Source organism: Engraulis encrasicolus, chromosome 22 (genome assembly GCF_034702125.1).
Source record: "Engraulis encrasicolus isolate BLACKSEA-1 chromosome 22, IST_EnEncr_1.0, whole genome shotgun sequence".
Classification (NCBI taxonomy): Eukaryota; Metazoa; Chordata; class Actinopteri; order Clupeiformes; family Engraulidae; genus Engraulis; species Engraulis encrasicolus.
This window is the reverse complement of record NC_085878.1, coordinates 27001218-27016217: the sequence shown is the minus strand read 5'-3', so window position 1 is coordinate 27016217 and position 15000 is coordinate 27001218. Positions and strand designations below refer to the sequence as shown.

At 44.9% G+C, this 15000-nt stretch overlaps 1 protein-coding gene across 1 annotated transcript in view; it reads right to left on the bottom strand.

The window, feature by feature from the left end:
* The window catches only part of tub (TUB bipartite transcription factor), a 66544-nt gene that overhangs the window by 17098 nt on the left and 34446 nt on the right, over positions 1–15000 (bottom strand). The window contains exons 5-6 of the mRNA XM_063187819.1: positions 6756–6923; positions 1303–1424 (exon numbers count right to left, since the gene is read on the bottom strand). Of these exons, the coding sequence (XP_063043889.1) occupies positions 1303–1424; positions 6756–6923 (290 nt within the window). The remainder of the gene's footprint in view (positions 1–1302; positions 1425–6755; positions 6924–15000) is intronic.

The following is a 15000-nucleotide window of genomic DNA, read 5'->3' as shown; positions in this document are numbered from 1 at the left end:
CCATGATGACCATGATAGTACACAGGACCTTTAGTAATACATTAAGCCTTGGTCAATGCCATCCTGGTAACAGCTAATTTATAACAGGGGCAGTGTCTCAAGGGGTTAACTGTGTTACAGTTGGGCATGTTACAGCATGATGTCACCATGGGAAGCAGTACAGTCAGTTAAAGACACTTGTTGACCACATGTACATGTGCATATTGCACTGATGCGAAAGATGCTATTAGTATAATGTAAATACTGAATGTATTGTTTACAGTGTATACAGTACATTTGGCAGTGTTCATTCAAGACACACAAAGTAGGACAAAACTAGAAGTGTGAAGAGAAGTATGACATAGAAATAGAAATACTCTTTCTGATGTAATTACAGCAAGTATATGATCTTACATAGTTTTATTTTTATATTATAATTATATTATATTTATATTTATTTGCCAGTTATTCCAGCACTTATAAAAGTACTTTTACGTGTACTTCATACACCCCTAGAAGTGTGTATGTGTTAAATTGCGTGTAATACTGCAACATTTAGTGTACTGAGTAGGCCTACGTACTGTATATTGACAGTAAATGATATACCTCTGCTCTATTTGTCTTACCATGTTAGAGCAGTTTACTGTCGTAAGCTTTAAGGGATACAAGGGATATAAGGGATGCACTAATGGCAAACCCTAAAGTGTCGTTTAGTCGTCCCAGAGATTTCTCAGGGGGGAGAAATGCATTAGCACCTACAGAGTGAAAAACAGTCAGCATGAGCCCTCTACACTAAGTGTGTGTGTGTGTGCGCGTGTGCGTGTGCACGTGGCGTGTGCGTATGTGTGTGTGTGTGTGTGTGTGTGTGTGTGTGTGTGTGTGTGTGTGTGTGTGTGTGTGTGTGTGTGTGTGTGTGTGTGTGTGTGTGTGTGTGTGCGTGTGTGCGTTTTATTTTAAGTCCCTGGAGCCTGGGAGCCCATCTGTGTGTTTGTGTGTATGTGTGAAAAAAACAATCAGCATGTCTTCTATGGTGTGTGTGTGTGTGTGTGTGTGTGTGTGTGTGTGTGTGTGTGTGTGTGTGTGTGTGTGTGTGTGTGTGTGTGCGTGTGTGCGCGTGTGTGTGCGCGCGCGTGCGTGTGTGTGTCTGTGTGTGTGTGTGTGTGTGTGTGTGTGTGTGTGTGTGTGTGTGTGTGTGTTAGAGAAAGAGAAAGAGAGGGGGGGATGTGTATCTGCACTTTCCCAACCTGTGTGTGTGTGCATGCATGCGTGTGTGCTTGTCTCTGCGTATGTGTGCATGTGTGTATTTGCAGAGTCCAACCCCACCTTGTTTGACTTCCTGCTGGTGGCGGAGCCTGGCCTGGTGTTGCTGTTGAGCTGCGAGGAGCTGGAGCTCACTTCATCGTCATCATCCTCCTCCTCGTCGAAGTTCATACTGCTCGAAATCCCTTTCAAAAGCAAATCAGCAGTAAGTAAAGTAAACAGTTAATTTTTTTTAAAGAGATTGTTTCCATGCAGTCATACATACAGTATATGGACGAGAACACTTCTGGCATGCGCACAAAAACACAAACAATAGGAGCACAGATAAATACAAACATCAACAACACAACAACAGCAAGAACAACAACGACAACAACAACAATATCAGCAAGGGCAGCAGCAGCAGTAGTGCCACCATCAAGGATGTGACAGTACAACACTGCACCCCCTTCAGTGGGCTTTATTTAGCTGGTTCATAATGAGGCCTCTGCAGGCCCCTCGCAGTACATTCAGACATTAGCAATACTAGGATGAGGCGTATTCAGACTATTTTGGGGGGCGAAAAAATTAACCTACAGAGAACACTGCACTAGAATGGTATGGGGGAGGCACAGGCATTCCCCTCTTGTTTTTTCATCTCCTCTTTTTTCTCTGTCCTGCAATACTATCCTCTTCTTTGTTTCCCTCTTTTCTGCTGTCTTTCTTCCTTTTCTTCCCTCCCTCGTTTTCCTTTTTTGTTCTCCTTTTTCCTCTACTATCATATCGTAATTGTCCTCTTGTTTCCTCTTGTCTTCTTTGCTTTGCTCACCTCGCCTTGCCTCTCTTGCTTTCACACCTCTTCTCCCCTCTTCTCTCCTCTCCTCTCTTCTCCTCTCCTCCTCCACTCCCTCTCTCAGTACATCCAGATAATAGTACTACTAGAATAAGGCACATTCTGTCTCATCTTCATTATTCTTCTCATTATTTTTTTCTGACCTCACATCTTGCTTTTCAGACATCTTGCTTTTCCTCTCCCCTCTCATACTTTTCTTTGCATTTCCTAATCTTCACTGCTCCCCTTGTCTCTCATTCTTTCTCAAGTCATCTTTTCTAATCTGTTCTCCTATGTGCTCCTCTATTCTGCTCTCCTCTCCTCCTGTTCCCCAGTATTCTGTTCTCATCTGTCCTCCTCTCCTGTCCTCTCATCTCCTCTCCTCTTTTCTCCTCTCCTCTGTTCTCCTCTCCTCTCATCTGTTCTTCTCCTCTCATCTGTTCTCCTATCTTCTCTGCTACTCTGATCTTATCTGTTCTCCTCTGTTCTCCTCTGTTCTCCTCTCCTCTCCTCTCCTCTCCTCTCCTCTCCTCTCCTCTCATATCATTTGTTCTCTTCTCCTTACACCGCAGGGGTTTCGACCTCCAACACCCATTACCTGGCAGGAAGCCTGGCAGCTACCACGCTGCATAACAACGGGGAAGCTGGCTACAGTACACGTATGTCTCTGGAACACTCTTTTTTTACTTTACAGGGCAGGAGAAGAGGTTGCAACGAGAGCTAGTGAGCAAGGGAGAGAGAGAGAGAGAGAGAGAGAGAGAGAGAGAGAGAGAGAGAGAGAGAGAGAGAGAGAGAGAGAGAGAGAGAGAGAGAGAGAGAGAGAGAGAGACTAGGTTAACAGGATAAAAAAATAGAGACAAAAATAGAGACCAAAAAGGAAGAGGAATGATTCTCTGGAGTGGTGTTAATTAGGTTAGGGTGTTATTTAAGCATGTTGCCGAATATATTTGAGATAGATGAAGACCTTATTTTGGTAAGCACTCGCGGCAAGTTAATTAGCCGCCATGTTTCCCACGCTGACATTCAGAGAATGGGACCTTATTGGCCATTATAATCCTGTGCTGTTGTCATTAGCCATCCTTTATTTTCCATGGTTTGGTGTGGGTGTGGGCGTGGGGTGCACTTACTGGGAAATACTGCGTGCATACACACATGTGAGTCACGCACATTAGTCATGTACAGTAATGATGGAATCACACACGCACACACACACATACACGCACACACACACACACACGCACGCACACACACACCCACACTTGCACATACGCACACATACACACACATGAACGTGCACACACATGCACGCACACACGCGCGCGCGCACACACACACTCACACACACACACACACACACACACACACACACACACACACACACACACAGACACACACACACACACACACACACACACACACACACACACACACACACACACACACACACAAAATACATCTCACCCACGGAACAATTCCCTAATCAAAAAGACCTACAGGTCCCACACACAATCAGCACCTCACTTCAGTGCTGTAGTGACTCACATTGTGCTCTCATCAGAGAGGAGCAGAACACAGCACAGCATGTCACATAGGGGTGGGTATTACTAAGCATCTCACGATACGATACACATCCTGATACAGGGGTTATGATTCGATATGTATCGCGATATATGTGCATCCCGATACGTATCGTGATATTTAGGCCTACATTTTTTAGCTTTGACTCTTTTTTGATATTTTAAGAAAACAGGCACACATACTCTATAACCAAAAGTTACTTTTTTCTATAGTTCAACAGTTACACTGTAGTGAGTGTAAAACATGGCCTTTCATTTCATTGTTCATGATGCAATACGCATCAAGAATGCCAGTTGCTGTGTAGCATTCATATGTCAATTTATTTTATTAAATGAAAAATCGATACTGACGGCTCCGTATCGATAATGTGTATCATGGAGAGGCCCGCATGTGTATCCCGATATCAATATTTTGAACACACCCCCAATGTCACACAACATAGCTCAACACAGCACCATGTGACATCATAGCAGAAGAGAGCGCCGCACAAAACACCATCTTGACTCCCACTTCGGTGAGACCACCAATAGGCTCGCAAAGTGGGTTTCATTTGGATTTGTGCAGACACACAACCAAGTCATTAACAGTGCAGTATCACACCACATCTCCCGCACAGCACAGCAGAGCACCACACAGCACATCACTTCTAAAAACAGCACAGCAATACACAGCACAGCACAACACAACACATCTGAAACACCCGCAACCACTCAAGCACTTAGGACTGTGCCTTTGAGCTGGTACTATTCTTCAGTATGCAATCAGAAACAGCACATCACAGTGCAACCACACATTACAGCACAGCAGTAATCTCCATGCATCCAGTTGTGCTACTATAAGATATGACCCCATCAGCCTCTATATTAGGGCTGCATGATATCAGAAAAAAAAGATACTCGATAACAGCATGCAATACCTCGATAACGATATTTAAACTATATTTAGAAATATAGGCGGGCCCTGCCGTGGCCAAATGGTAGGGCACTCGTCTACCATGCGGCTGACCCGGGTTCGATTCCCGGCCCGGGTCCTTCGCCGGCCCTTCCCCGTCTCTCTCTCCCCAATCGCTTCAGAAAATGTTTTACTTGTTAACGATAAGTCATTTTTGGCGATGCACATCGGCACTCTTGATTTCGCGATTTTGATACATTTTCGATTTATTGCACAGCCCTACTCTATATCACCTTTGTTCAGCATGCAGACACAGCACAGCTCACCAACACCTCAGTTCACAGCCCAACACAGCTGAAACACATCATATCACATCAAACATCAGTTCGGGGCTACTGTAAGAGCAGCTGGGTATGCATGACCAAACCAGCCTCTACAGCTCGGGACCCTATTTCTCAAACGCAGTGTTGCTAACCAGTTAGTAACTTGCTAGTTTTCCAATGGGAAATTGCATTGCAACTAAGTAAGTCACTTACTTAGTAACAATGTTTTCGAGAAACGCAGCCCAGACTAGTACATTTGTTCAGCATGCAGCTATAAACACAGCATAGCACAACCTCACATCCCCTCCCAACACACCACATCACAACGCATCAGTACCCCATCCATCTGCAACCACTGCACCACCCAGTTGGCTATCCTGTATATTGCATGGCTGTCACCGACCATCTAACAGTACGGCACTGATCCAGACAGACAGAGAGACAGCCAGCAGGACTGCTTTTCTTCAGCATGCAGCCAGAAACAAACACCCACATCACAGCACAACACAACACCCACATCACATCACAGCACAACATAACACCCCACATCACAGCACAACATAACACCCCACATCACAGCACAACACAACACCCCACATCACAGCACAACATAACACCCCACAACACAGCACAACACAACACCCCACATCACAGCACAACATAACACCCCACATCACAGCACAACACAACACCCCACACACTCACATGTACCTCACAACACAGCACATCAGTAAACTATCGCAACACAACAAATCAGTAGGCCCTCCATCTGCAAACCACAACACCAATCAAGAGTTACTGTAGGCTAAGACCAGCCTGACATGTCACCCAGCTTCTACAGCAAGTAAGACTGCTTTTCTTCAGCATGCAGCCCGAAACACAGCACAATCCCCACGTAACAGCACAACACAGCAAATCACAACACATCAGCAAGCTATCCATCTACAAACCTCCACATTACGTAAATTGCAGTACACACAACAGCACAACCACATACACTGTAAAACATTGCAAGCCGGTGAACCGTAAAAAGGTATGTTGACCTGCTGTCTTAAGTTTGGAAGTTAAAGGTGCACTGTGCAATATTTTTAGTAGTTCATTTCCAGAATTCATGAATAACATTCACAAATGTTAACTTTTTAACAAATACTTACCATCACCATTAAATTCTAAGTATTCATTATGACTTGGAAAATTGCATTTTATATACATGAAAAGGGGGATCTTCTCCATGGTCAGCCATCCTGAATTTCCAGAAATAGGCATTTTTTGCTGCAAAACTTACTGTCCTTTGGTCATACTAGTAAATATTGGTTTATTTACTAATATACATGACAATTCGGCAATAGGCATCACAGTTTCAATGACCAGCATAGTTGCAATACTTACTCTGACCAAAATCTTACACAGTGCACTTTAAGTCAACTCAAGGCTTAACTCAACCCGAGGCTTTCTCGAGTTGAGTTAACCCATTGTGTCCTGGAGCGACATATACACTGCATTCAGGTTCTTGATATTTCAGCTGTTTTATTACAAATGTGGTTATGTTTGAGCTGAATGAACACATTCTAGTACAAAATGAAGGTTCTAGCTTTTAAATGCAACCTATTTCATATTTGTATGTGCTTTGGAGGCTGAGATATTTAGGTTTGAATGGGGAGAGGGCACTTTTTCCCAAAAAGGGTTTAGGCTAAAATGGGTTAACTTACAAACTTAAGACAGCAGGGCAACTTACTTTTATACGTTTGGCTGGCTGCAATGCATGTTTCACAGTGTAAGACCAGCATGCGTGGCTGTGTCACCCAGCTTCTACGTAGTCTAATGGCACAGCTCTGAGCCAGCCAGCCAGCCAGCCAGCCAGCCAGCCAGCCAGCCAGCCAGCCAGCCAGCCGGGTGGGCGGACTACGGACTACCTTTCTTCAGCATGGTGACCCGCAGGTCCTGCCTGCTGTGGTGGTGCGTGCTGCTGCTCACGCTGTCGCTCTCGGCCTCGTCCGAGGACAGGTGGCCCACCGTCAGGATCTGGATCTGGCTGCCCAGCTCTTGGCCCTCGTCTCCAAAGGCGGCGGGCCCGTCGATGCCTGCAGCAGCAGCAGCCGTGGTGGTGGCATTAGATGGAGGAGGAGGAGGAGGAGGAGCAGCCATTGAAGAGGGAGAGGGGGAGGCCAGCAACAGAAGTGCCCGTTAGATCGGCACAGAGAGAAAGGACAATAAGAGTGGCACGATACACACCATATAATACGGTAGTTTGCGGAGAAGGAGAGGGGGATGAGAGAGACAGAGAGAGAGAGAGAGAGAGAGAGAGAGAGAGAGAGAGAGAGAGAGAGAGAGAGAGAGAGAGAGAGAGAGAGAGAGAGAGAGAGGGGGAGACAGAGACATACAGAGATGGACTGGGGGGGGGGAGGGGGGTTAGAAAGAAGGAAGAGTGAGAGAGAGGGTCAGCATTGTAAAAGGGGCTATAGGAAGCTGTATCCATTGGTCAGATGGCAGAGGATAACAACAATAAGTGAAGCCATGAAAAGGCCCTATAGGATAAGAGAGGGGTAGGGAAGGATAGGAGATCTGATGCATACACATGCTGGACGAATCCACTTCAAGAACATAGTGCGTCGCTCTTATACATGCACATGCACACACCTGCATGCCACGTCCACATGTAGACATGCCTGCTTTCAAATGCACACGCAAAGATAAACACACACACACACATATGCACGGCATACATGTGAGCACACACATGCATGCATACACACACGCACACACAAATCCTCCTCTGTGTCTTCCACAATGGCACTGACTACCCTTATTACTACCCGATGCATTTGCACTTAGATGTTAAATGGCATGCACTCTCTCTCGTCTCATCTGAGAACAGACACCTGTGTGTGTGCGTGCTTGTGAAGGTGCATGTGTGCGTGTGATTGTATATAAATCTCATCTCAACCTTCCAACCAAGCAACACACTCGCATCATCCTCAAATCATGCCTCTTATCTCACAGCCAAGCAACAATGCACAGACACCTCACAAGAGGCTGAAGAGGCTGAGGAACAAAGGGCGCCTTGGTAACCACAGCTGTTATGCATGCTTCTAGAACACAGCCAACGTTTCGCTTTGAACACATAATGGGTGCGAAAATCATTATTATGCATTCTTTTTCCACTTGCTCATTGAAGCTTATATGTATACTCTTCCGGCATGACGTAGACACATGTATTGTATCCCTCTTCTATTACCATCTCCTTGGAGGCAATCATGTACTATGGGGACATTGTGTCACCCTAGTAGTGTTCAAGTACAGTAATGACAAGTGAAGAAGCAGTTGAAAGCCTTGAAATTATCACACCTATTTTTCTCAGCTGCTCGCTGGTGGTCACACAATTACTGTGACTGACGCAAGCTCAACATCTCAACATCTCCATCTCCAACATGATCTCACAGAATTCCATAAAATGGAATACACGGACACGGACCATTGTGACACAAAATATGTGGCAGTTTCACAGATTTTGTCAATATTCTGTGATGGGCCCACAGAAGTGATCTCTCTACATTCCCACAGTTCTATGATCCACAGTCTGATCCAACATGTGTTCTCACAGGATTTCTCTAAGTTTTTCGAAAGACATTTCAGGTTTGGGTCAGGGATTATTTTGGTAATTCTTTCATTTAGCACAATAATTTGATAGCCTATCAACCAAGTGGAAAAGGTAGGCCTATTTCTAAAAAAAAATCTTTACTGACAGGTTAGGGTTAGGGATTGTTTAGGTCTGGGCACAGCTTCTGTTGCTTAGTAATGAAAATTGGTATTGAGCAACTGGAAAGGGTAGGTCTGTTGGTCAGTTTTCTACTGATAGACCTCACATAGTGCTGTGGGAACAAAGCACTTCCATGAGTCCATCACAAAAAAACCTTTTGTGATCCCAAAACGGAATCTTGGCAAAATTAGTGAAACTGTCACAGATTTCGAGTCCCAAAGGTCTGTGTCCATTTCACAGAATTCTGTGAGATCAGCCTTTCATCCATCTCCTTCTCCTTCTCCGAGCCTCATCTATGCCCCACTCTGCACTTTCTTTTCTCCCCTGTGCCCTGTATGATAGAGATGAAACGACAGATCAGGCAGATGACGTGATGAAAAATAATATTTATTTAAATAAATATTAAATTCAGGCGGGTTGCGGTTGCAGATGAAAATAACTCATCCACGTATCTTTATAGTACAATTTTTCTCTTTCTTCTTCGTTTCTTTCTCGCTTTCTTGCTAGCATTCCAGATGGTTGCGATGAAAATGAGACCATGACAGAGGATGCGCAATGTGCAGTCAACCACATGATGACAAGAGGTGCTTTTAATATCGCCCAGGGCAATTAGACATTGATCTGTTTTTCTTCTTCCAGCCTTTCTTCTAGTAATGACAATAATTGCATTGGCTAAAACAGATGTGGTGACATTTGCAGTGGACATATATGGTCATAGCTTAGGGGGAAATTAACGCCTGTGTGTGTGTGTGTGTGTGTGTGTGTGTGTGTGTGTGCAGGGCCGGTTCTGGCTTATTTGGTGCCCTAGGCGAGTTTGAGTTCTGGCGCCCCCCAACCTTTGAAAGAAAAAAAACCCTCTTTTTTATACATTACAGAACAAAAGAGTAATACCGGTAGTAAGCTTAACTAAATAGCATCAAGAACAATAATTGTTTTGCATCAAATGGATTTCTGGTTCTTTTTGACAGGCGACCAACACATCAGATTGAGTCGCATGAAAGTAGCTTCACTGTGTGGTGTGTTGGATGTGATGGTGGTGGTGCCCCCAACCCCAGATGAGAGGGAGGTTATCAATGTGTTTGAATTGAAATGCCAGGAGAGTGATACAGTACATTTGCATGTAAAATGCATGTGTAGACAATAGGCCTACCAAGGAGGTCTGCATTGATAGCCTATCTACACTACCTACAGCATCACAAAGCATGTCAGCATAACAATTTTAATAAGCTACACATTTGTGCTGTCTATGATTCCGAACCAATTTCATTTCTGGACTGGAAATAGTGGTGCATTTGTGAGTAGGAGAATAAGAAGGGGGCTATCTATGTGTTTGAACTGGATGGACAGGGTGAGAGAAAGGGAGAATAATATACAAAATATAGTAAATAGCCTCACTTGTCTGCAATAGCCTACTACATCACTCAGCATGAAAACATGCTGTTCTGTGTTACATGATTCATGTATGTCATTCTGGTCTGGAAAAAAGATTACAACAAGCAGGTAATTCATTCAAGTGGATGGAAGGACATATGGCAGCTAAAATTGTTTTAAACATTGCACCAGTCTTACTTTACATTGCTTGGATTTCATTGCTTGGCATACTTGGCTAATGTTAGCATGCTAACTAGCGATTTCTCAGATCAAAAACAAAGCTCTTTTCCCCTCTAATTCCAAACAGTAGCCTCATAACTATTAGGCTTTCCATAATCACAAACGGTTGCTGATTAAATCACATAGTTCCAAAACAACCTCTGCAACTCCTGCATCATGCAATGACTGGTTTAATGAGAACATAACAATTCTCCACCCAGCAGAGCAGCACTGCTCTGTCTGCGCTTCCCTCTGTCTCTCGAGTGAATTTCCAAATTCAAAATAGATCGAACGCTGTCACTCATCCCGCCCCCTTTCTCAGGACTGTCTGTTTATTGGTTCACAGACTTCCCAGAGACAGTTGAAAGCGATATTACTATTGGCTGAGGGGCGTTTTGCCGTGAGGAGCGCTTTCGCCACGCTTTGTTGATTGTGACTTCATAAAAAAAAAACTCCATATCGCAAAATTATGCATTGGAGAGCGCCATTTCGGCGCTCCTTCTTCACATTGCGCTCTAGGCGACCGCCTAGCTGGCCTATGCTTAAAACCGGCCCTGTGTGTGTGTGTGTGTGTGTGTGTGTGTGTGTGTGTGTGTGTGTGTGCGTGCGTGCGTGCGTGCGTGCATGCGTGTGTGCGCGCGTGTGATGCGTGTATGCGTGTGATTCTCCTGACTCAGGAAGGAGGGATTGCCCCCAAGGATCTTGTCTTGTGATGGAGTAGGTACGCATATTGCATAATGTCTTATTCAGTGTGCGAACGAACCTACTTCTCACCTTGAACTATTCCTTTGGGTCCAGGCACCTGCCTAATTCTCTAAACATCTAGAGCGCAACAACACCCGTCACTTCCAGAAATAATGGAGAGAAAGAAAGATGGAGAGAAATAATTGACAAAAGAAATGGTGGTGATGATGATGACGGTTTGTGTGTGTGCCTGTGCGTGTTGCGTCAATTAACAGAGGCACTTGTCAAGGTTGGAAGCATTGAAAGGAATGAGCCGTGGTGACAATCATCGCCTTGTACAGAGCATCTTTTGTCGTGCAATTCAATACCAACTCACTGACAAGAAAAGGTAAGAAAATGTAAACAACTCATAAATAAGTTCATTCCTGAGAGATAACCATTCATCATCACTTTCCCGGTACGTTTCATTTACAAATGAGATTTCACTAAGTAGCTGAGGTTCCATAGCGGGTGAGCACTTCCTCTGCAAGATCACAAACAGGAAATTAACTTTGGGGTCTAAGGCATTCACAACCAGATATAATGTGCCACGTCTATCTCTATCTTTCTTATTTTTTTGTGTATATATATATCTTTTTTTTGGCTTTTTATTTTTTCATCAATAAACGTGGTATGACCCAGGAATTGGGGTAGGGTTGATAAATTACCCAGAGGTTTAGGTAGGGTTAGGAAATGACCCAGGGAATAGTTTAGTTTTGGGAAACTACCCAAGGGTTAGGTTAAGTTTGGGAAGCAACCCAGGGGTTAGGTTAGGGTTGGGAAACGACCCAGGGGATGGTGCAGGGTTGGGAACGACCCAGGCCAGATTCGAACCTGGGTCTCCATGAGGAACTGGCCCATACATGATAATTGTACAGTACAGTAGTACAGTACACCACAACATCTCCTGTGTAACTCTTTTCTTTTCTATTCTTTCTCATTCTGAGCCTCAATGTCTCCCCTAACGGCAGACTGAGTTAAGATCTGCATCCTGGGCCCGGATCACTCTCATGCTGTTATTGACATGCTCGTAGGAGTTTGGCATCCTCACCAGAGGCCAGAGCCGGAGCCTGCTGTCGTAATTAGAGCGTTTCTTATGTGTTTGTTGCTTGTTTGTTTACTTGTTTACTCTGTTACGTCCAATGGGAGGTTGGAATAGGAAGGGGGAGGAGGAGGTTGGGGGGGAAGCATTGGCATGGGCCACAGTGTTACCAAAGGCAAATGTTCTCTCTTCTCTTCTCTGTCTGCTGTCTGCCAGCCTTGGCTTGGCTTGGGTTTGCCGGCGTTGACGTACCACTACCCACAGTTAGGTTGCCTTTCAGGTTGTTCCTTCAGCCTCATTTCTTAGTTCTCAGGCCTGCTCTCATGAAGGAAACAACACGTACAGTATTCCTAATGTCAAACTGCTCAGAACATCTTTTTGGGGAGCTTTTTCCCCATTCAATATCCTGATTACAAACCAGAGGATAACTTCCGAATTGTGTTTTTGCTAGATTTTGTATGAAAAAGCCCATCGTGTGGAGATGCCACCAAGCCTTGGGCAGACAGAAGAAAGGACAGAAGAAAACACCAGCGGAACGAAATGAATGGCAGCAGAAAGCACTAAGAAGTGACCTTTCCACATGTGACCAGGAGGGGGCGATAGCTCTCATTGGCGCGGTAGCGGTGAAATCTGATAGATCAAATAAAAAGCATGAGAAGATGACCAGGATGAGATGACCGCCAACGGTATGGGTGAGGAACGTTCCAAAGACGTGTGTGTGGTGGGGAGCTCAAAAGACAATGGAGTATAATTATGATGAGTCTTGTTGAAGGGGAAGGAGCCCTGTTCTATTTTCTCCACACTGTCTTGACGCGCATTCTGTTCTCTCTAATTAGGAGGAGTGTGTGCAGACTAGCTCCTCTCCTCTTCTAGAACAACCTAAAATAATGGAAATCGTTCTCTTCATGGATGTACAAGACAGAAGAAGGTATTCAGTAAACGGTTTTGAACCATAGAGGGTGCAGATGAAAATGTTTCTAAGTCACTGATCCAGTACTCTGCAGCGGTGGTTCCCAACATGAGGGTCACTACCCGCCACCAAGGGGGTTGCCAAACATCCACGGGGGGTCATGAGGCCCCTTCACTATAAAGGGCTTAATCGTTTTAATGTAATGAATATGCTAGATAAATGAGCAAGCATTTAATTCACACGTGTGACAAAACAACAACATCTAAAGTCCACATAAAACATCTATGTAAACAGATGAAAAAAAATAAGTTGGTCCGTTACCATGAGGAACAGAGAGTGTGATGTGAACACCTTTTATGGGAGCACGCCGGTGGGGGAGGTCACGAACGTTTACAATGGTAAAAAAATATGGCTCCCTTCACAAAAAGGTTGGGAACCACTTCTCTACAACTTACAATAGGGGAGCTAGATCTGTGCCTCTTAGGACAGAGACGATGATATTCATGAAACACTTTCTGAGCAATATGGAGAATGGATGTAGAGGAAAACATAGGCCATTTATGACTCCATTTCTGAAGGAATTATCCAGTGCTGTACTGTACATGAAGAGTTCAGATGCAAAACCCCCTAAGTGCCATTTCAGAAAATAATCTTAATTCATTTTTATTTAATACAAAGCTATCAAAATTGCATATTTTAAAAAAATTATTTATGTAATATAACAACTTATATGTATTATGAAGTACATGAATGTAAACCAAACCAACAACGGGGTTCTCTAAAAATATAGAAGTGCAGGTCTTCAGAAATGGAGTTAGGGGGTTTTGCATCCGAACTCTTCACATGTTCTCACGCACATTCATATTCTGGCATGCAAGGACTCTCTACGTACGCACTGCGGCACCAGTCACAACCAGAGACGCACAATTCACACTCAGCCATGCGTCACCTCGCATCGGCCTGACGTGCCCAGCTTGAGCTGGCCAAGAGAAGTGTTCACACGCGCGCGTGTGTTCACACACACACACACACACACACACACACACACACACACACACACACACACACACACACACACACACACACACACACACACACACACACACACACACACACACACACATCCCGCTCCTACCCACACTGCCCCCCTTGCCTTCTCTGCTCTCTGCACCAGGATTCCACAGAGAGGAGGCAGAGTAACCAGGTCAATTTGTGTATGTGTTTGCGTTCATCACTGTGTGTGTGTGCGCGTGCGTGAAAGACGAGCCATCCTCAGATGTGTGTACCGCCCCAACCGGGTACCGCCCCAACCACACACTGCCCACTCACCTCTTCAAGTGCCCAACCCCCACATGCCACCATACTGATGTACAAACACACACACACGCACACACACACACACACACACACACACACACACACACACACACACACACACACACACACACACACACACACACACACACACACACTCACACACACACACAAATGCATGCATGTACACACGCACCCACGCACGCACGCACACACACACACACACGCACGCACGCACGCACGCACACGCACGCACGCACGCACGCACACACACACACACACACACACACACACACACACACACACACACACACACACACACGCGCACACACACACACACACACACACACACACACACGCACAGATAGCACGACATGCTGGGACAGTGGGAGGCTCTCGGGGTGGGATCTGTCAAAACTACTCCGGCAGGCAGACAGGTAGGCGGTAGGTGTGTAATATGTCAACTGCAGAGAATATGAGTGAAGGCTAGGCTGGGAAGGTGGGCGTATACTATACGATTGGTGAACAAAGGTGTCATTGGACGTCATGTGATAGGTACAGTAGGACGTGCAACGAAGCGTGCAACAAACTCATCACAGTACATTTCATCATGCGCACTTCAAGAGTTGAATCTAAGACTGATGAGGTTGCTCCTACTCTCTTTAAAGGTGCACTGCGTGATATTTTCAGTAGTTTATTGCCAGAATCCATGCTGCCTTTTCACAAATGTTTTTTCATGAATACTTACCACCACCATCAAATTCGAAGTATTAATTATGACTGGGAAAAAGGCACTTTTCATTCATGAAAAAGGGGATCTTC